Here is a 23,942-nt window from a genome sequence, read left to right as displayed (position 1 = left end):
TAACAGTAAATTAGGTCCATGGTTAAAGAGGAGAAATGTGTTGCTGGAAAAGCGCAGCAGGTCAGGCAGCATCCAAGGAACAGGAAATTCGACTTTTTGGGCATAAGCCCTTCATCAGGAGGGCTTATGCCCGAAAAGTCGAATTTCCTGTTCCTTGGATGCTGCCTGACCTGCTGCGCTTTTCCAGCAACACATTTTCAGCTCCATGGTTAAAGAGACAGGAATGTATAATGGCTCAGCGGCTAGCATCTGTCCCAGGTGTCTCTATGTGGAGTTGCCTTCAGGTGCTCTGGTTTCCTCCCACAGTCCAAAGATGTGTAGGTTAGAGGGAATTGGCCAAGCTAAATTGCTCATTGTGTGAGGTGCATTAGTCAGAGGCAAGTGGGTCTGGGTGGGTTACTCTGCGGAGGGTTGTTGTGGACTTGTTGGGCCGAAGGGCCTGTTTCCACACTGTAGGGAATCTAACTTTAAAGAAGGATTTGGAAGCAGGTAGGCTACAAGGAACTGGCGGTGGGGAGGATTAATTAATTTCATGTTGCTTAACCCCACACTCATTTGATCGAGTGGTCATTTAAACTGCTTCAGCAGCTGGGGGACAAAATCTTCCCTTCCACTTGGCTGGGAATATCCTGTTTGCATTATGAAGGGAAGGCTGACATTGTTAGGAATCGTGTCTTCCTCAATCTTTCCAGTGAAACACAAGGACAGGGAGTGAGGAAGGCGGGGGGGAACCTTTCCACCTCCTGCAGATGCTGCCTGTTGATGGTTCGCGTGTGGGGCGCCACCTTCGGGCGGTTGCAAACATTCCTGTGCAAAGGGAAAAAAAAAGTTTCTCTCTCTCTCTCCCCTCCAGTTCCCCAGCAGTTTGGAAGTTGAGAGAGCACACGAGAGAGTGTTTAGCCCCTGAAGTGACATGCTGACATGCCGAGCAGTACCCGCCTTGCTCCGCCTGTTCAAATAAGAGGCAGTAGTCGAGCGCAGCGTGTGATGGGCGATCGCATCGCGGGGTGGGCCCGCAGGAGATGCTTTTGCAGACCTTCCCTCTCCCATCCCGATCACCTCAGCTCAGTTAGTGCAACCTTTTCAGGGGGGAGGAGGCTGGGCCGTGCTCCGGGGGGAGGAGGTGGCCAGCATGGCGGCTTGTGGAGCTCACTTTCGCTCCGGTGATTGTACCATCCCGGATCTGGGAGTGTGAGGGAGCTGGCCTTTCCCCTCACTTCCCGGCACTGGACAGAAACCTTCCAAAAACACACATACACACACACACACTCATAGGAGCCAGGCGCAACAGTCCGAGAGTGGGGGGGAGAGAGCAACTCTGTGGATGGAAGGCACGATGCAGCCTCACGCCGGACTGCTCTGGGTTCTTGTGAGTTTGGTTGGACAGAGCGTCACCTCCAAAGGCAATAATCTCCGGGACACGGGACAATGTGAGCTCCCCAAGTCGGTGAGTGAGTTTGTGGATCTTGCCGTCACTTGTTCTCTCTCTTGTCTCCTTCCCCCTGTCCCTCTCCCTCTTGCATTGGCACTTCTGGACTGAAGTTTTGGGGAAATACACATTCCTCCCCCATCCCAACCCTGACTGTAGGGAGTTAAAACTCACACAACACCAGGTTGTGTGATTTTTTTTTAACTTTGTACACCCCAGTCCAACAGCGGCATCTCCAAATCCTGACTGGAGGGAACATTGTGACCAAGTGACTCCTGTCCTGTTTGGTATCTCCCCTTCCCGTGCCAACACTTTACCTGTGGAAATATTCTTCCTTTTGTCAGTGTGTACCTCCAGCGGGTTGTCACTCTACTGTCACATTTTGATTTTCTTTTTAAGAACAGTTCACATCTTTTCCTTTTGAACGGATTTTCGTTGCTTGTCTCACACGTGAGTTGATACTAAATGCGGTTCCCTGTTCCTGTTTCTGTTCCTCTCCCTCTCCCACCCCCCCTCAGCAAACAGAAATGAACTCGTTCCTCTGGACGATCCGGCGAGAGCCCCCAGCGTATTTATTTGGGACCATTCATGTCCCTTACACCAGAGTGTGGGACTTTGTGGCGGAGAACTGTAAGCGGGCTTTCCGGCACAGCAACAGCGTGTACTTCGAGCTGGACCTGACCGACCCGTACACCATCTCAGCCCTGACCAGTTGTCAGATGCTGCCTCACGGGGAGAACCTGCAGGATGTGCTGCCCAGCGACCTGTACCGCAGACTCAAGCGGCACCTGGACTATGTGAAGCTGATGATGCCCCTGTGGATGACTCCGGACCAGAGGGGCAAGGGGCTGTACGCGGATTACCTGTTCAACGCCATCGCCGGCAACTGGGAGAGGAAGAGACCTGTCTGGGTGATGCTGATGGTCAACTCGCTGACCGAGGCCGATATCAGATCCCGAGGGGTGCCGGTCCTCGATCTCTATCTCGCCCAGGAGGCGGAGAGGATGAAGAAAAGGACCGGGGCGGTGGAGCGGGTCGAAGAGCAATGCCACCCTCTCAACGGGCTCAATTTCTCCCAGGTAAATGGGGTAGGGGGTACACCAGGATCTCTCTGTACAGGTTACACACAGCGGCTGCTAAACGAGGTAGGCCAGACTCCGGGGAAACTCCACATGTGTCTTTCAACAGGTGGAAAACTTCCTGGCAAAGTTCAAAGGAGACTTAGGGCTGATTTGTGATGATACGTTACTGTCTGCAAACAGACTGTCATCTCTGTGATTAGACTATGCTGTCTGTGATCACATTGTGTTCTTTGTGATGACACTGTGCTGTCTGTGATCAGACTGTGCTGTCTGTGATCATACTGTGCTCTCTGTGATCAGACTGTGCTGTCTGTGATGACACTGTACTGTCTGTGGTCAGACTGTGCTGTCTGTGACTAGACTGTGCTATCTGTGATCAGACTGTGTTGTATGTGATCACACTGTGCTGTCTGTGATGACACTGCTGTCTGTGGACAGACTGTGCTGTCTGTGATCAGACTGTGCTGTCTGTGATCAGACTGTGCTGTCTGTGGTCAGACTGTGCTGTCTGTGATCAGACTGTGCTGTCTGTGATCAGACTGTGCTGCCTGTGATCACACTGTGCTCTCTGTGATCAGACTATGCTGTCTGTGACCAGACTGTGCTGTCTGTGGTCAGACTGTGCTGTCTGTGATCAGACTGTGCTCTCTGTGATCACACTGTGCTGTCTGTGATCAGACTGTGCTCTCTGTGATGACACTGTGCTGTCCATGATCAGACTGTGCTGTCTGTGATCACTCTGTGCTCTCTGTGATCAGACTGTGTCTCTGTGATGCCACTGTGCTGTCTGTGATCACACTGTGCTGTCTGTGATCAGACTGTGCTGTCTGTGGTCAGACTGTGCTCTCTGTGATCAGACTGTGCTCTCTGTGATCAGACTGTGCTGTCTGTGATCAGACTGTGCTGACTGTGCTCTCTGTGATCAGATGTGCTCTCTGTGATCAGACTGTGCTGACTGTGCTCTCTGTGATCAGACTGTGCTCTCTGTGGTCAGACTGTGCTGTCTGTGATCAGACTGTGCTGACTTTGATCAGAACTGTGCTGTCTGTGATCAGACTGTGCTGTCTGTGATCAGACCGTGCTGACTGATCAGACTGTACTCTCTGCGATCTGAGTGTGCTGTCTGTGATCACATTGTGCTGTCTGTGATCACACTGTGCTGTCTGTGACCACTGTGTTGTCTGTGATCACATTGTGCTGTCTGTCACTCACTGTGCCCCCTGTGATCAGACTGTGCTGTCTCTGACTACACTGTGCTGTCTGTGATCACATTGTGCTGTTTGTGACCCACTGTGGTCTCTGTGATCATACTGTGCTGTCTGTGATCAGACTGTGCTCTCAGTGATGCCACTGTGCTCTCTGTGATTTAACTGTGCTGTCTGTGATCAGACTGTGTTCTCTGTGATTACACTGTGCTCTCTGTGATGACACTGTGTTCTCTGTGATCAGACTGTGCTGTCTGTGATCAGACTGTGCTCTCTGTGATCAAACTGTGTTCTCCGTGATCACACTGTGCTCTCTGTGATCACACTGTGCTGTCTGTGATCACACTGTGCTGTCTGTGATCACACTGTTCTCTGTGATCAGACTGTGCTGCTTGTGATCAGACTGTGTTCTCTGTGATCTGACTGTGCTCTCTGTGATGACACTGTTCTCTGTGATCAGACTGTGCTGTCTGTGATCAGACTGTGTTCTCTGTGATCAGACTGTGTTCTCTGTGATCACACTGTGCTCTCTGTGATGACACTATGTTCTCTGTGATCAGACTGTGCTCTCTGTGATCAGACTGTGTTCTCTGTGATCAGACTGTGCTCTCTGTGATGACACTGTGCTGTCTGTGATCAAACTGTGCTGTCTGTGATCAGACTGTGCTGTCTGTGATCACACTGCTCTCTGTGATCAGACTGTGCTGTCTGTGATCAGACTGTGCTCTCTGTGATCAGACTGTGTTCTCTGTGATCAGACTGTGCTCTCTGTGATGACACTGTTCTCTGTGATCAGACTGTGCTGTCTGTGATCAGACTGTGTTCTCTGTGATCAGACTGTGCTCTCTGTGATCAGACTGTGCTGTCTGTGATCAGACTGTGTTCTCTGTGATCAGACTGTGCTCTCTGTGATGACACTGTTCTCTGTGATCAGACTGTGCTCTCTGTGATCAGACTGTGTTCTCTGTGATCAGACTGTGCTCTCTGTGATGACACTGTGGTGCCTGTGATCAAACTGTGCTGTCTGTGATCACACTGTGCTGTCTGTGATCAGACTGTGCTCTCTGTGATTAGACTGTGCTGTCTGTGATCACTCTGCACTGTCCCATTGCAGTCGGCGTGTGAGTGAAACGCTCACCAGCACCCACTCACTATAAAAGTGCGAAAACAGAAAGTTTTCAGGAGTTCCTGCCCCTGTGAAATCTAAGCTTGCTGGGGGCTTCTTTGAGGCTGGTGTTTGATGCTTGGAAACTCGTTGTTGTAGTTCCTCAATCCCAGTCTCAGTGTCACATCCTCTCCCTCCGCCAGCTCAGGCTGTCAACAGTTGAGGCTGTGGTTTTTTCGGTCATTCACCGCCAATACATTTTCAGTTTGAAGTAGACGGTAACTTTTCATTCCTAAGCGGTCTGCCTTAAACCGTTTTAGCTACTCTTTGAGAAGGGAGCTGACTGCTTTCTGTTCTCCTGTATCAAACAGCGAAGGAATGTATCGATAAGACTCACGCATAGTGTCCATCTGAAAATATACAAAGGGTAAATAAAACGGAAGACGGTCGGTATTAAATTCTCGCCGTGAATTTCGCGGCATCAGAGGAAGCGGATTAGATGTTGCGGAGAATTCATTTCAACGTTTGATAAAATAATTGTTCTGAATACCTGCGAGAACGTTAATGCTCTAAACTGTGAAAGGAAGGATTTCAGGTCAACACTTCTTATTAACACCTCCTCATTACTTTGCAAAGGTCTGTGAACATTATTAGAGGCGCCGTTCAGAGAGAGAAAAAGCTATTCCTGAAACTCCCATAGTCACAAAGCAAATATAATATACTTGTTTTACTTCTGAGGCTCTGTTTTGCTGAATTAAGTCTAAAACCTTTAAAACAGAAGTTTAGTTTCTCTGGGAAAAGAAGAGAAGGTGCTCGAAATGTTCCTCATTTCTGACAGTATCTGTGGACAGTGAATCAGTTTCCTGGTCTCGAGATAAGAGTTCAGTTCTGAAACTTGTCAATTTATTACTATTTCAGCAGGCACTGCCAAACCTGTGGGGTATGCCCGGCATTTTCTGTTTCTACTTCAACTTCCCGGCGCCTGCAATATTTTTTAAAAAAATATTTATCTCTGCAGTTCCGAGTCTCAGATTCTGGCTTATGAGAGGCCAAGAGAATCCACACTGTATTCCCCAAGAAACTGGGTCAATGATAACAGGATTGGTCCAGTCCAGCCAAAACTGCTTGTTGCTCAAGGATTACCACGGTTGTGGGATGCACCATGCGGAAGTCCAGTCGCCCTACACTGCCGGGTAGTTATCTGGGAAGTTAGAATCCACCATCAGGCCCCCAGCACTGAGTTAGCAATTTCAGGGGGTTCTCGCGACGTTAGCTCAATAGATACTCAGGAAAAATTAGGAAAAAAATAACTAAAACCTGCTTTAACTCCTGGCTATTGACAGTATTAAACTGTCCTCCCTGAGACGTGTTTGGCAGGTCCAACTACACTCCTCTGGACCTTACCCCTTCCATCATCCCAACCCAACCTATCCCCGATGGACACCCCTTGCACCCAACATCAGCCCCTTTCCTGAAATCCCTTCCCAACCTGACCCATCACCCTGACCTTTTTCTGCATCCAATCGGGAGCCTGTGATGGAGCCCTGTGGGAGTGGCCAGACTTGCAAAGGGAAGGTAAGTGGGCAGTTTTTGATTTGGTTGCTGTTGGATAGAATTGTTTTGACAGCAATCGGAAGTTCAAGATTGGAAATAACTGCTCACAGTGGCTGTCTGTGGACAATGGTTAATAGCAAAGTTGGGCTTCAATACAATGCCAAGACCCAACAATGAATGGTGGACCTTTCTGTGAAGTGTCGGATGCCAATGCTTGTAGCTTTACTGTTTGACCGAAACAAGGGAAGGCACAGTATCATGTGAGTTCAGATGGGTTGGGGATAGAAGTGTGGTTAGGGGATTGTAGGTAGTTTGGAAAGTGTGGAGAAGTGAGTGGGGAAGGCAGGGAGGTAAGTAGTAATAAAGTTAGAGAGTAAGCCAAGAAATATCATCTTCACGGTTTTTCTCTGGATTGATGGTTCATGCTCCTATTAGTTAATGGACTAAATTTCAGTCTATTGCTGATAACTTCTAATGAAATTGATCTTCTCTCAATGCTTTTTTATACAATCCCCACAGTGTGGAAACAGGCCATTCGGCCTAATAAGTTCACACCAAAACTTCTGAAGATCATCCCACCCATGCCCATTCCCTCCTGCTCCATTCCTGTAACCCTGCATTTCCCGAACCTACACACCCCTGAACACAATGGGTAATTTAGCATGGCCAATTCACCTGACCTGCACCTCTTTGGACTGTGAGAGGAAACCGGACCACCCGGAGGAAACCCACGCAGAAACGGGGAGAATGTGCAAACCCCACACAGACAGTCACCTCAGGATGGAATCAAACAGAGGTCCCTGCTGCTGTGAGGCAGCAGTGCTAACCACTGAGCCACTGTTAAATCAGTTTGTTTGTTTGTAACTTTCTACTTAAGGTTGGTGTTACCTAGATCACTGCTTTCTCACAGTCTTTAATCAAATTAAATGGACTTAAGTCATCCATTTATTTTAAAAATTACCTGTTCATATGAACATTTTAGAATACAGAAAGTCTTTCGGTGATTTGAATCTGATGGAACTAATAATTGAAAAACCAAAAGAACTGCGTATGCTGAAAATCAGAAACTAAAACAGAAGTTGCTGGAACAAGTCTGGCAGCATCAGTGGAGAGAAATCAAAGTTAATGTTTCAGCTCTAGCGATAATGGTAAAGAAAGTTGGTTTTTATACAGAAGATGGAGTGGAGGGATGGGGTAAGGAGAAAACAATAGATGGAGATAGAACCCAAAGAGAGAAGAACAGTTGGACAGACAACAGTTTGGATAATGGACAGCATACAAGAATGAGTAGCTGCTGTTCAAAGTTTCCATGTTATACACAGAAACAAAATGGTCAGGACTTTCAATAACAATAACACAAGTGTTTAATGTTATCTTTTAGCTTGTAAATCTGGTAGATTATTTTTTAAACTCACATTTGAACTTTGCGTAATTGCAAGGGTCTTTTATAAAAAAGAATTAGTTTTGGTTTTTAAATCCACTGTTTTTCTTGCAAGGGATCTTCCCAGATTTCACCTATTGCTCTTTGTACTGTTCTCAACTGATAGTGCCAACCCGGCTGTCTGTTTGCCCTCTTACACCACCCCCTGCAAAGGCAGGAAGCCCCAGCTGGTCTGGCTATGGAATGACCTGACTGTGCTAGCAACAGGAGGAGGATGAAAGAACCACATTGTTAGAATGAGGTGCTAACAGCAACATGTAAATCTAAAGGTCTTGCAGGTAGTCGGAGGAGGTTATTCATTTACATAAGAGGGAAGCAATAGGGACACTCTTGGCATTACTTGCTATTGAGTTACACGTAGATGTGTCATATCAAAAGATATCAATGGACCATGTATAAGGATATAAACTTTTATTAGGGGATAGAAACTTTAGTTAATGTGTTTAATTGTCATTTTCATCTCCGAAGCCGAAGTTCATCAGTGTTTTAGAAGAAACAGTGTCATGGATATGTAGGATGGTACAAAACAGTACTTCTTAAAACATTTGTTACCAATAACAGTTGATATTTTTTAGCAGTTGTCATAGAAAATATTCCCTTGCACTTCACAGATGTGTGTATTGATAAGTGTATTGTATAATTCATGCTCCTTGAGCCACAGTGTTCAAGTAGGTTCCAAGTATGGTACCTGGTCTTTAGCATTCCATACAGTTCAAGATTTTATAAAGTATTTATTAACTGTGAGCCATTGCTTCGAAACCCGCAATTTACAGGTATGTTGAGGGAGATTGGGAAAATAATAACTGTTAGAAATGCTGGATCTTTGCAGTTAGCTGGTTGCAACCATGGCTACAAACACAGTAGTAACTGATGGCTCCTTTGTCTTCTGTTCTGTGTCCAGAAGCAAGTCCAACCCACAATACTGCAACCTCCACTGCAGTGCAAGGAGACAAGTCCTAAACCAACCTCAGTCAAAACCTCAGCATGAACCCTTAATGTCCATGCTGTTGGGGCCAACCTGATCCACACTGACTGTCTAGCCAACTGAGCTAATTGATCTTCCTAGCCCCTTGCCCCATTCCCAGGTGGATGAATTATTCTATGAAAAAGGAACCCCCTGTTGATTGATATCTAGTGGTGTTGCTGGAATGTGTGATTGTATGTTCAGCCACATGTTCATCTGCCCATGTCAAATAGCTACTCATCATTCATTAGAGGGAAAAAAGATAGTGTCTTGTTACACCTCAGGGCATCCCATAGTTCTAACGATACTCCTACAGTCTCAAAGCTATTCAAAGGTGCATTAAGATTATAACTGCCTCATGTTTGCCATGTATAACTTTTACAGTCATGTTTTACAACTTCAAATTTTCAGTATAGTTTTCAAAATAATGCACAATTTTGATCAATGTTAATTTAAATCTCACTCAGTAAGTTCCTGGTGATTTTACTGTTCACACTGTATCATGTTTCCTTGGCTGTGGAGGTTGGAATGGGGTTTGTGGGTTACATCCTGACCTTGATGTGCAGCCCTCTATGTCACTGCAGTTAACTTTTCTTTGGTTTCAGTGGTCAGTGTGTTACAAAGTCTGTAACAATGTTTATATTGATGATATCCCTGCCTGCAGATAGAACTGTGGTTACTGCTGATTACTTTTGATCAGGCGCTGATTTGTAAAATTTGAGCTGAAACTTTCTGTTGCAGTTTATATGGATTTTAACTGGTAAAGAAAAGCATTCTTTGGAGGTTGGAGCATTATCACCTCAGGCTATTTTGGAAGCAAGTTGGAAAAGATCAGCAGCTCAGAACTGCTATATTTGTTGACAGTACTTGATTGTAGGTAGTATTATATTTTATATAGAAACATAGAACAGAGGAGCAGAGTAAGCCAGTTGGCCTTTTGAGCCTGCTCTGCCATTCAATACGATCATGGATGGCTATCCAACTCAAAACCTGTTCCTGCTTTCTGTCTGTAATCTTTAAGTCCTTTAGTCCTAGAATTATATCTGCATCTTTCTTGAAAATCTTCCAGGTTTTGGCCTCAGCAGAGTCTTGTGGCAGAAAACTCCACAGGCTCACTGTTCTTTTGGGTGGAGAAATTCCTCTGCATTGCTGTTCTAAAAGTCCTCCCCCTTATCCTTAGACTGTGACCCCTTGTTCTATATTCTCTGGTCATTGAGAACATCCTTCCTGCATCTACCCTGGTTAAACCTGTTAGAGGTTTATAGATCTCTATTTTATCATCCTCACTCTTCTAAATTCTACAGAATATAGTTCTAACGGATCCAGTCTCTCCCTGTACGTTAGTCCTGCCAACCCAGAAATCAGTCTGGTAAACCTTTGTCACACTCCCTACAATGCTAGAACAACCTTCCTCAGGTAAGGGGACCAAAACAGCAGATAGAACTCCAGATGTGTGCAGTGCCCAGAAGCAGCAAGACATTCTTGCTGCTGTATTCAAATCCTCCTCCTTTGAAAGCTAATATATCATTTGACTTCTTCATCACCTGATGCACCTGCATGGTCACTTTAGTGACTGGCGCATGAGAACACCCAGTTCTCTTCGTGCCAGCCCTTCTCTAAATTATCACCATTCAGATAATCTGCCTTTCTGTTTTTGCTAACATTGTGGCTAAACACAGATTTATCCACTTATACTTCATCTGCCATGTATTTGTCCAAATACACTGAACATCTCTGCATCCTCCTCACTGTTCACTCTCCCACCCAACTTTGGATCACCTGCACACTTGGAGATATGACATAGGTTCCTGATATAAATCAATAATACTTATTGTGAATGGCTGGAATCCAAGCAGTACACTATTAGTCCCTGCCTGCCACTTGGAAAAAAGACTTGTTTGACCCTATTGTTTGTTTTCTGCCTGCCAATATTTTTGGTATTCATGCAGTCTCTCTACTCTGGTGGAAATACCAAATAATAGTGCAAAAACAAACTTTCAATGTGGTAACATCTTATTCTTATTTGAAACATCATATTCTCTTCTCACTTACAAGAAAACACTTCTGAAAGGAAGAAAGGTCATAATGGACATTAGGTCAGCCAACACAAGCACATGAATAGCTGGAGAAAATTAGCAGGACTTTAGTACTTGTGGAGTGGAAGCAGAGTCAACGTTTCAGGTCCAGTGATCCTTCAGAACACTGGAGTTCTGATCAAGGGTCACTGGACCTGAAAAGTTGACTCTGCTTCCACTCCACAGATGTTGTCGGACCTGTCAGATTTTTTAAGCTATTTCTGTTTGTGTTTCAGATTTTCAGCATTCACAGTTCTTTGTTTTTTTTGATCAGACCAATCAACATCTATAAAGAGAAAAAAGACAAGTACATCTCAGTAGGAGGTTATTCACGGTGTAACTTTGCATTTCTATTACTATTGACATCTGTAATCTTAGCATGTAAATCTCATGGGGTGTAAAGAAAAGATGCAGAAATTGAGGGGCTCAATGCACTATAAAATTCACCTGCACATTTCAGAAGGATTCTTCATTTAATCCAAGCTGGCATATGTTTTGTTGGTCTGTACCTGAATGGTAGTATGCTGCTTCAGTTAGTGCTGACTTAGAGATGGGAGGTTCTATCAGTGGCTATAATTTAATTGGGCTAAAATTGGGCATGAGTAAGGATGTAAAATAGGTGGAATAACATCAGGAGCCCATTATATACTCTGACTGTAAGCAAAGTTAATCAAAAGGAATATCTCATATTGCATATCTCAAGACAAATCAATTATGTCTTTTTATTTGTCACTGTTCAAGATAGGTTTCTAAGCCTCCCCCCAGTGACTTATGTTAGAAGGTGTGCACATGTATATCTTCTATTCCTATGGATTGGAGGCTTGTTAATGTAACCCACTATTTAAATAAGCAGGTAGACGAAAAAGAAGGGCATTACTCACCAGTTAGCCTTGCATTAATAGTAGGGAAAATGCCAGAGTCTGTTACAAATGATTTAAAGCAAAGTACCTGCAAAACAGTGACAGAATTAGACTGAGTTAGTGTGAATTTATGAAATGGAACTCATGCTTCATGAACCTACTGGAATGCTTTGAGGATGCAACTATTGAGTTGATATGGAGGATCTGGTGATTGTGGTTTACATGGACTTTCAGAGGCTTTTGATAAGATCCCATACAAGAGATCAGCATGCAAAATAAAAGTACATGGGATTGGGGGGTAATGCACTGGTTTGGATAGAGAACTAGTTGGCAGGTAGGAAGCAAAAATAAGAATAAATAAGTCTTTTTCAGAGTGGCAAGCAGGGACTGGAGTACCACAAGGATCGCTGTTTGGACCCTAGCTATTCACAATATATATTAATGATTTAGAAGAGAAAACTAAATGATTGCAGATGACACAAAGCTGGATGAGAGGGTGAGCTGTGAGGATGATGCAGAGATGCTTCATTGTGTTTTGGATAGGTTGAGTGAATCTGGCAAATAAATGGTAGAGGAAGTATAATTTCAATAAATGTGAGGTTATCTGCTTTGGTAGCAAAACCTGAAGGCAGATTATTATCTGAACAGCATAGATTTGAAAAGGGGAGATGAATTGAGACCTGACTGTCTTCGTTCACCAGTAACTGAAAGTAAGCATGGAGGTGCAGTAGGTGATGAAGAAAGCAAATGCTTTGCTGACCTTCATAGTGAGAGGATTCAAGTATAGGAGCAAGGTTATCTTGCTGCAGTTATGGAGGAACCTCAATTATCTGGCATTCAATTATCTGAATTTCGGATTATCCAGCAGGATCACAAGGTCCCGATGCTTGGCTAAACTATGTTATCTGGCATTCGATTATCCGAATTTCGATTAACTGAATGAAATACTCCCCACATGTGTCCTTCAGATAATCAAGGTTCCTCTGTATACAGAGCTTCAGTGAGACCACACAGTTTTGTGTGTGGCTTTAGTCTCCTTATTTGAGGAAGGACATTCTCTCTATTGAGAAAGGACAACAAAGATTTATTTGATTGATTCCTGGGGTAGCATGACTGACGTATAAGGAGAGGTTGAATTGGTCAGGTTTATTGTCGCTGGAATTTAGAAGAATGAGGGGAGATCACAGAGAAACTTATAAAATTCTAACTGGACTAGGTAAGATAAATGCAGGAAGAACGTTCATGACTAAGGAGTTCATTGCTACGGGCACAGTCTAAGGATATGGGGTAGGCCACTTAGGACTAAGATGAGAAGTTTCTTCACCTAGAGAGTGGTGAGTCTGTAGAATTCCCTGTCACAGAATGTAGTTGAGGCTAAAATACTGAATGTTTTCAAGAAGGAGTTGTGGGGAGAAAACAGAAACTGTACTGAGTTGAATGATGGAACAGGCTGGAAGGGCTGAATTGCCTCCTTGTGCTTCTGTGTTCAATGTTTTTGATATTGCTGTCCTGCAGTCAAGTATCCTGCAGACTTTAGCCTTGGCTCTCAGCTGAAGGTCTAGCATTAGTTATAATAGACAATAGGTGCAGGAGTAGGCCATTCTGCCCCTCGAGCCTGCACCACCATTCAATATGATCATGGCTGATCATCCTTAATCAGTATCCTGTTCCTGCCTTATCTCCATAACCCTTGATTCCACAATCCAGTGCCTGTGGAACCAGAATTAATCAACTATCTTTAGGAAAGGGAGAGAGAACAGAATTAAGTAACAGTTTTAAATGTTAGATTAAAATCTAACCTAAATTGCAGCTGTGCCAGAAAGCCATTCAGTGCTTGTCAGCGTGGGTTTTGAGAATGAGGTGACTTGGTTTGATTTCACATCCATTGAAGAAACTGATCCAGAATAGTAAATAATTTTAGATGGCAGCTGTTCAACATTCTGCCATTTACACCACCTCTTGGCATATCTTTTGTTTCCTTGTCATATTACCACCCTTTCTGGCTTTGCAGTACCGGCTACTGTGCTTTGGTAATAAAGCATGAAGGCAGATTGTTATCTGAATGGTGAAAGATTTGGAAACAGCGAGGTGAACTGAGACCTGGGTGTCCTCATGCACCAGGTTTGTCATTTAATTTCTTGTGTCTTTCATTGTATTACTTCTGCTGTTTAGCCATTATTCTCATTGTCACTGTGCAAACATCTGTTACATTTCTAACTTTTCCCAGTATTGATTTAAAAGGTTGTCTCCATGAAAAGTCCAGTTTCTTTTTCACAGATGCTACCTAAACTATTAAGTTTTTCCAGTACTTATTGTGGTTCACCATCATATAATTCAACACTGATTGAAATGCGCAGCAGCAATTTGTCACTGCTTAATACCATGATGTCGAATCCAGATGCACTGAAGTCTGATCTCAACAAAATCCCGTCTCACGGCAAGCTGCATCATCCAAGTTACTGATTTCCAGATTGTTCGACTACAAAGCTAAGTTACAGATACTTTAACAATGTAAATCAGACACACTGTCTGATTGTATGGAGCGAGTGAAGATATGACGTGTGACCACTCTGGCTGTGCACACACAATACCAGCTCCCAAGAGGACTTTGAGCATTTCTTCAGCGATAATTGCAGTGTTTGTTGTGATGTCATGGAGTATTCTGTGGTGTTGTGTTAAGTGCTGCTGTTCCACTGGGCTGTCATCCAGCTCCTGGTTTGGGTGGAGACAGTTGAATCACTGTGTGGCTTGCTGTCCGCTACGTTTTTTGTATCAAATCACCGATGCTGAGGGCACAAATTTAGTATGAAATTTGTGGTATACCAAGTTTTAATAACGTAATTAAGAGCAGCCACAAAATCCTTGGCATAGGAAGTGGGGATTAGTTCAGCATGAAGAAGAAGAAGAATGGGCGAATGGAAACACAGGATCACAACTGACCATAAATTTTGGGTGCTGCAGTCTTTTGGAAGGGGACCATTCTAATTTCACCTGTGTTAGGAATATTTTGCAGTATCAAAAATGATAGTCAAAGTTGAAAGGCACTTACACTTAACCCTTGGTAGCATACAAATGCCCTGACTGCGTATTATTCATAAGATTTGATCTGAGTGCATCATCAGCGCATTGTTCCAATGCGGAGCTTAGCATTTAATGGAAAAGTAGCAGAAAAGCAAAGATTAATTTCTCCCCTGAGGGAACCCAGATTACAAAGGATTCCCTGCAGTGATGTAGCGCAGTACCATTTTATATTGTTGAAATTTTCCTTAAGTGGTGTGGGCAGTAAGGAAAAATTTGTGAGAATGGAAAAATTAGATTGTCAATGTTGAGAAAAAAAATCTAATTTTTCCTTTAAGCTTTCAATGGTCGGATGAGAATTTAACTAGTATGCAGCTTGGACCCTATTTGCATTGATTAGCATCTCATTATCTAACACCATTTCTACACAATTTCTGATTTCCCCAGGTACTAGTGAGAAACTAGATGGTGCCAATCAGAGTGGTTACCCGGAGTCTGTGGTTTGCCAGTGTCTTCTCTGAACTTCCATGATGGTCATTATTCCCCAACTGCTCTTGGCATGCTTAATGGCTACCTGTGCCATTCTTCACAGAAGTGAGCATTGGCAAAGCCCCAACATTATGACAAATCCCTGACCACCTCAGAACACACTTCAGGTCTTTACCACTACACTTTGGAGATCACTGACACCGTACATTAAAACTGTGCTATCAGGTTGCTCTGCATGCAGGGATTTACACAGCTATCATGTATCTGCAGAGGAGGCATCTGAGTGCTCTTTACTTGCTTTCTCAGTGCTCACACACTTAGTGCTTTCTTGGATGCCCACAGCATCTCTTCCTTATCTTGCCTTTTAGTGTAGACAGAAAACCAGAGAATACTTGCCAGCACAAAACGGTCAAAAAGTAGACATTGTTGCTGTGATACACATTGTTCTAGCATGTGGCAGTAGCTTATGTGACAAATACATTGCATGTACTTCAGTTAAATAGCTATGTCTGAAAGTTGGTTACAGAGTAGCCCTTCGTTGTAACCAATGTTACAAGGACTACGATGTGGCCATCGCGGAAACGTAGATAGAAGGGGGACAGGAATGGTTGTTGGAGGTTGCTGGTTACAGATGTTTCAGTAAGATTAGGGGGGGTGTGGTAAAAAAGGAGGGGGGGTGGCGTTGCTAATCAGAAATGGTATAACGGCTGCAGAAAGACAGTTCGAGGGGGATCTGCCTTTGGAGGTAGTATGGGCTGAAGTCAGAAATAGGAAAGGAGCAGTCACCTTGTTGGGTGTTTACTATAGGCCCCCCAATCGCAGCAGAGATGTGGAGAAACAGATTGGGAAACAGATTTTGGAAAGGTGCAGAAGCCACAGGGTAGTTGTCATGGGCGATTTCAACTTCCCAAATATTGACTGGAAGCTGTTTAGATCAAGTAGATTGGACAGGGCGGCGTTTGTGCAGTGTGTCCAGGAAGTTTTTCTAACTCAGTATATAGATTGTTTGACCAGAGGGGAGGTCATATATGGATTTAGTACTTGGTAACGAACCGGGGCAAGTGATGGGCTTGTTAGTGGGTGAGCATTTTGTTGATGGTGACCACAATTATGTGACTTTCACCTTGGTTATGGAGAGAGATAGGTACGTGCAACAGGGCAGGTTTTACATTTGGGGGAAGGGTAAATACGATGCTGCAAGACAGGATCTGAGGAGCATAAATTGGGAGCATAGGCTGTCAGGGAAGGATGTCGTTGAAATGTGGAACTTTTTCAAGGAACAGATATGACGTGTCCTTGATATGTATGTACCTGTCAGGCAGGAAAGAGATGGTCGTGTGAGGGAACCTTGGTTGACGACGGAGGTTGTATGTCTTGTAAGGAGGAAGAAGGAGGCTTACATAAGGTTGAGGAAACAAGGTTCAGACAGAGTGTTGGAGGGATACAGGATAGCCAGGAGGGAGCTGAAGAAAGGGATTAGTAGAGCTAAGAGAGGGCATGAAAAATCTTTGGTGGGTAGGATCATTGATAACCCCAAGGCCTTTTATGCGTCTGTGAGAAACATGAGAATGACGAGAACGAGGGTAGGTCCGATCAAGGACAGTAGTGGGAGACTGTGTCTTGAGTTGGAAGAGATGGGAGAGGTCTTGAATGAGTACTTTTCTTCAGTATTTACAAATGAGAGGGACCGTATTGCTGAAGAGGAGAGTATATTAGATTAGATTAGATTACTTACAGTGTGGAAACAGGCCCTTCGGCCCAACAAGTCCACACCAACCCGCCGAAGCGCGACACACCCATACCCCTACATTTACCCCTTACCTAACACTACGGGTAATTTAGCATGGCCAATTCACCTGACCCGCACATCTTTGGACTGTGGGAGGAAACCGGAGCACCCGGAGGAAACCCACACAGACACGGGGAGAACGTGCAAACTCCACACAGTCAGTCACCTGAGTCGGGAATTGAACCCGGGTCTCAGGCGCTGTGAGGCAGCAGTGCTAACCACTGTGCCACCGTGAACCGGACTGGTAAGCTAGAGGAGATACTTGTTAGGAAGGAAGATGTTTTGGGCATTTTGAAAAACTTGAGGATAGACAAGTCCCCCAGGCCTGAAGGGATATATCCCAGGATTATGTGGAAAGCAAGAGAGGAAATTGCAGAACCGTTGGCAATGATCTTTTCATCTTCACTGTCAATGGGGGTGGTGCCAGGGCGAATGTTGTGCCCCTGTTCAAACAAGGGAATAGGGATAACTCCAGGAATTACAGGCCAGTTAGTCTTACTTTGGTGGTAGGCAAAGTAATGGAAAGGGTACTGAGGGATAGGATTTATGAGTATCTGGAAATACACTGCTTGATTAGGGACAGCCAGCACGGATTTGTGAGGGGTAGGTCTTGCCTTACAAGTCTTATTGAATTCTTTGAGGAGGTGACCAAGCATGTGGATGAGGGTAGAGCAGTGGATGTAGTGTACATGGATTTTAATAAGGAATTTGATAAGATTCCCCATGGTAGGCTCATGCGGAAAGTCAGGAGGCATGGATAGTGGGAAGTTTGGCCAGTTGGCTAGAGATCTGGCTAACTGGTCGAAGTCAGAGTGGTGGTAGATGGTAAATATTCAGCCTGGAGCCCAGTTACAAGTGGAGTTCCACGGGGATCAGTTCTGGGTCCTCTGCTGTTTGTAATGTTTATTAATGACTTGGAAGAGGGAGTCAAAGGGTGGTCAGTAAATGTGCAGACGATACGAAGATTGATGGAGTTGTGGATAGTGAGGAGGGCTGTTGTCGGCTGCAAAGGGACTTAGATATGATACAGAGCTGGGCTGAGGAGTGGCAGGTGGAATTCAACCCTATCAAGTGTGAGGTTGTCCATTTTGGAAGGACAAATAAGAATGTGGAATACAGGGTTAACGGTAGGGTTCTTAGTAAGGTGGAGGAGCAGAGGGATCTTGGGGTCTATGTTCATAGATCTTTGAAAGTTGCCACTCAGGTGGATAGAGCTTGTAAGAAAGCCTATGGTGTATTAGTGTTCATTAGCAGAATCGTGAGGTGATGTTGCAGCTGTATAGGACCTTGGTAAGGCCACATTTGGAGTACTGTGTGCAGTTCTGGTCACCTCATATTAGGAAAGATGTGGAAGCTTTGGAGAGGCTGCAGAGGAGATTTACCAAGATGCTGCCTGGAATGGAGAATAGGTCGTACGAGGATAGGTTGAGAGTGCTAGGCCTTTTCTCATTGAGATGGCGAAGGATGAGGGGTGACTTGATAGAGGTTTATAAGATGATCAGGGGAATAGATAGAGTAGACATTCAGAGACTTTTTCCCAGGGTACAACAGAGTGTTACAAGGGGACATAAATTTAAGGTGAAGGGTGGAAGGTATGGGGAGATGTCAGGGGTAGGTTCTTTACCCAGAGAGTGGTGGGGGCTCTGCCTGTGGGAGTGGCAGAGTCAGAATCATTGGTGACCTTTAAGTGGCAATTGGATAGGTACATGGATAGGTGCTTAAGCTAGGACAAATGTTCGGCGCAACAGGGCTGAAGGGCCTGTTCTGTGCTGTATTGTTCTATGTTCTATTGTGATAAGGGATACTGTCGTCAGTGAAGTGCTACCACTACACTCAGTCAAGGGCATCCTCCAGTTTTATTCCAGTGGGTTATCTACAGTCAGCCTGATGAGTTTGGACAGTAAATGTCAAAGGGTTATTGAGGTGTGATGTGTTGGGAAAAATGGGAAACACAAGTGGGGGAATTGCAACTATTATAATAAGGTTTGGGGGGGGGGAGTTAGTGACTGTGAAAGAGAACAACTCCAAATATAATTGTGGTATTTTGTATAGCATGAGAGGGTTTTTCTAAGTCACCTCCACCCTGCCTAAAGGAGGAAATGAGTGAGAAGAAAGTGGCTGGAAGAGCAGTTAGTAGTGATATTGGAAGGAGTTGCTTCTGAGTGAGTAGGTAGCACAGAGAGCAGGAAGGCTTAACAGTTTAGGAGGATGAGGTGAGGATTGAGGGAAAATGGTACATTTAGTAGTGATAGTGTCAAACCATTAACCTTTGTAGAAAGTGTGTGTGGTAGCAGAGTTATGGTGAGAGGACGGTAGCAGAGAAAAGATGGTAGCACTTACGCTTGAGGAGAGCAGAAGGTCATTGACTTCCTTTCAGCAATACAGGATGGTCTTCCACACTGGGGACACTGCACTGATTTGAGTGGATGCCTCCATCCAGTCTGGCAATGTCTGCCATCACGGCCTCCTTTGGTGATCTGAAGGAAAGTGGATGGCCCTCCTATCAATTAACACATTCCTCAACCAATGTTAAGGGAGGTATTAAAATACTGATTATGACAATCATTTCATCTACTAAATTAGGAGCTGGGCTTCAGAGATGTATCACAATTAGTTCAAATGAAATGAGGAAGGAACAGCTGTATATTTTAGAGGATCATTTCCACTATGACAAACTTCAAGACCTCTGAGAAGGAAGGAATGATCCATGCACTATTGCTAACAATTTTCACCATAAGAGTTATACCATTTGTTGACATTGCAGTTATTTGGAAATACAGCTGGGCTGCATGATGCATGCGAGTGTATTATCTGAATGTTCACTGGCATATTAATAGCAAAAGCTCTATTTTGTGTACAGTTATTTACAGGGAGGGAGCTTTATTGTTTCCTAATAAAAGCTCATTTAAAAAAAAATGAAAAAACTTGAAATCTTGCATTTCTTTTTTGTTAGGCTACTGATGTTTTTTCACAAGAGTTGACATTTCTCAACATAATTTCCATTACAGAATGTAAATGTGGGTCATAATTGCATTTTATTAATGAGGTGGAGGTGCCAATGTTGGACTGGGGTGGACAAAGTCAGAAATCACACAACACCAGGTTACAATCCAACAGGTTTATTTGAAATCACAAGCTTTTGGAGCACTGCTCTTTCATCAGGTGAAGTCAAGCTGATGAAGGGACTTCACCCAATAAAGGAACAGCACTTTGGAAGCTTGTGATTTCAAATAGACCTGTTGGACTATAACTTGGTGTTGTGTGACTTCTGGCGTTTTATTAAAACAGAAAAGATGAGCAACTTGCAACCAGACTTCAAGCACACTTCATTAATTATGCAGAAGTGCAATGCTTAGGGGTATTACTGTTAAATGAGTAAACATTGAAAATAATATGACTTCACAAGTATTAATAGCTCCCAGAATGTACTCAGTGCTTATTCTTCACATATGGCCTTGCTGAGTCATTTTGGTCAAAGTTACTTGCACAAAAACAATCATTGGTATGTCCAATCCTTCTTCAACCAATAATCTAAATTAACAACACTGGCAAATCTTTTTTTCCCCTTTAATGAAGAGAAAGCTAATTAATTTTCTCTCTGTATAGGGACAATTCTGCTGCATGAAGAAGCATATTTATTCACTGGGTCAATAGACAAACCTCACAAACAATAATCGCCACTGTTTTTTTATCCATTGAATTTGTTCTTAATTTGTATTGTTCTAATAGTGATTTGTAGCATGGGCCTGCCAGTAGTGTGTACAGTGTTGATATTAGAAAGAAACATTCTATGAAAGCTTTTTGTCACTCACCCATCAGCACAATTTGCAAGAAAGCCCAATTTAAAAGGAAAACCATCATTTGTAAAGTATGAATGGAGAATGTTGACTCATTGGCAAGCGCACTCAGATTGGTACAGACATATGTTTTTGACATAAAATTTAAACAAAGACATGTAGCTGTCAGTCATCCTTAACTGGTACGCTCTCCATGACAATACCTCTGCTATGCATCGTCAACTTGGCAACTAGTCAGCATTCTGCTCTCATACAGTTTTGATGTTAGTTTCTCCCTCATGTTTTTATTCTTGTGAATTGTCCATATGAGTACAAGATGAAATGCTTCAACAGAATGTCTTTTTCAGTCACACTCGAATATCTTTTTAATAATTGAGGTATGCTTTGTTGCATTTGTATTCCAACATAGCAGCAGCAAGACATTACATTTATGTACTGTCTTTAACATTGAAAAGTGTCCCAAATTCTTTGTGCAAATGGAATTAAAAAAACTTCAAACTCTTGTGCACCATGGCCTTTGGTAGATCCTGTTGCATTTCTTTTTGGCAAACATTTTTCAGTGCACTGGAGATGCAAATCTTTGTGGGATCTTAGGTAGTGATAGCATTAGTATTAAAACTTCCCATTTCACCAAAGTCAATTTTGGGTTAGTGTTATTCACAGTATGTAAAACGTCAAGACCATATGGTTTCTTTTGAATTATCATATTTATTGCCAATGATAGACAGTTGTTAATTTTCTCTGGAGAAAGTGGAATTCTGATTATATTCTACTGTCAATCATGCCTATTTCTAGAAAGAGAGGGATTGAAGGGTCACTAAGGTACGGTTTTTAATATTTTAAAAGTGATTCATCTTTTACTATTCTCTGAAGACGTGTTCTATTAAGAATACTTGCAGCTGATTGGTAATGAAGAAGGATGTTTAAAAAGCTGTGACCGATCGAGGAATGTAAATGTTTCTTCAGAATTGGTCGGAATGATTGGTATTCTTTTAGTTTGGAAATATAACATTGCATTTTGTATCTTGCTGGCTCTCATTTGTTTTGTTATTTTGTTTGCAGGTTGATATTCCAGCACTCAGTGAGTGATAGCTATAAACACTTAACAAATTAAAGCCACGTGTGAATGTTTTTCACTCTGACAATTAGAAAACTCACTAACCTGCTGTGTCAGGCTGCATTTGGAGTCTGATGTGGTTTTATTCTGGAGATTCGCATTAACTCCAACCAGTGGTCCCCTGTGGAATCATTCAAATAAATTTGAAGTAAAGCTCCAAGTTAATTTAGAAAGAGGAATCATTAGTAAATTGTACGCAATTCTGTGAGTGGGTGTGACTGTTTGGGCTCATGGGTTAGTTTGTGGCTTTAACAGCCTGACAGGAAGACTGATTCTTGCCAGCTTCCTGAATGAAGTTTGAGGGTTCTTTGATTTTTTTTATTAGCTCCAGCGGTTTGGCTACAAAATGTTCCAGTCTGATAGAGCTATTGCCATGAACACCTGAGGGCTATTGGCAAAAAATGTATAGACCTTTCACTTCCAACTAATTCGAAAAGTATTTCAGAAAAGGTTTGACTTAAATATGTGTGAGACAAATACATGGAGTATTTAAAAGAAATGGTAATGTAGTCAAGAGTAAACCTTCAACATTTTTAGTACATGCTAATATCTGTGACTAACTGAAACCACATAGGAAAGAAAGTGTAACTTCATGTACTAAATGAATCATGAGGGATACTGGCTGAGAGTGTTATTTTACAAACATCCTACATATTTGTTATTGATTTCTGAACATTTTTGTTCTTAAGTTTTTTTTAACTGAACTTTAGTTAACGTATGTGGCAAATGATGGATAATTTTGGGAATATGATTTGTAACTTAATGAATGGCTTTGCAAGACAGTGCAAAGTTTATAACCATCATCTGACCCTCCAGATTAGATTTCAGCCTTGAACTCCCCCTCATGATCTATGGTTTTGATTTATACTGTTGTTTGCAGACTACTTTGGGTGCTATATTTTATGCATGCTTAACATCCTTAATGTGTGATGTGATCCATGTCCTGACATTAATACCTTGTAATGTCAAGTAGTGGATAGGTCCTACTTTACCTAATTTGGTATTTAAAGATTACATACAATTTATTTGATGATGACACAAATATTATGTAAAATACAGAGGAGAATGTGGGATTTTTGTGTGGGCAAATCTAACTATGACATTACATTGCAGCACTAGTTCCAGTACATATGAACTAGATATGTCGGATATGTGGAACAGTCCATCTTCCACAGCTACACTGGCACCACCCTCCACCTTTTCCTCCGCTACATCGATGACTGTATCGGTGCTACCTCGTGCTCCTACGAGGAGGTTGAACAGTTCATCCACTTTACTAACACTTTCCACCCCGACCTCAAATTTACCTGAACCATCTCAGACCCCTCCATCCCCTTCCTAGATCTCTCCATTTCTGTCTCGGGCGACCGACTCAACACGGACATTAACTATAAACTGACTGACTCCCACAGCTATCTAGATTAAACCTCCTCCCACCCTGCCCCCTGTAAAGACGCCATCCCATATTCCCAATTCCTTCACCTCCGCTGTATCTGCTCCCAGGAGGACCAATTCCAATACCGAACAACCCAGATAGCCTCCTTCTTCAAATACCGCAATTTCCCCTCAGATGTGTTTGACGATGCTCTCCACCGCATCTCCTCCACTTCCCGCTCCTCCGCCCTTGAACCTCGCCCCTCCAATCACCACCAAGACAGAACCTCACTGGTCCTCACCTACCACCCCACCACCTCCAGATACATCGTATCATCTTTCGTCATTTCCGCCACCTCCAAACAGACCCCACCACCAAGGATATATTTCACTCCCCTCCCCTATCAGCATTCTGGAAAGACCACTCCCTCCGTGACTCCCTCGTCAGGTCCACACCCCCCACCAACCCAACCTCCACTCCCCTGCAACCACAAGAAATGCAAAACTTGCGTCCATACCTCCCCCCTCACTTCCCTCCAAGGTCCCAAGGGATCCTTCCATATCTGTCACAAATTCACCTGCACCTCCACATACATCATTTACTGCATCCGCTGCACCAGATGTGGCCTCCTCTACATTGGGG

At 43.5% G+C, this 23,942-nt stretch overlaps 1 protein-coding gene across 1 annotated transcript in view; it reads left to right on the top strand.

The window, feature by feature from the left end:
• The first annotated feature begins 863 nt into the window (after window positions 1-863).
• The window catches only part of LOC132819087 (metalloprotease TIKI2-like), a 406,884-nt gene continuing 383,805 nt past the window's right edge, over window positions 864-23,942 (top strand). Inside the window, exons 1-2 of the mRNA XM_060830444.1 lie at window positions 864-1,447; window positions 1,948-2,508. Coding sequence (XP_060686427.1) covers window positions 1,325-1,447; window positions 1,948-2,508 — 684 coding nt within the window. The 5' untranslated portion in view covers window positions 864-1,324. The remainder of the gene's footprint in view (window positions 1,448-1,947; window positions 2,509-23,942) is intronic.

Source organism: Hemiscyllium ocellatum, chromosome 9 (assembly GCF_020745735.1).
Source record: "Hemiscyllium ocellatum isolate sHemOce1 chromosome 9, sHemOce1.pat.X.cur, whole genome shotgun sequence".
NCBI classification, from domain to species: Eukaryota; Metazoa; Chordata; class Chondrichthyes; order Orectolobiformes; family Hemiscylliidae; genus Hemiscyllium; species Hemiscyllium ocellatum.
The sequence above is the reverse complement of the archived record's forward strand: the minus strand, read 5'-3'. Positions and strand labels throughout refer to the sequence as shown.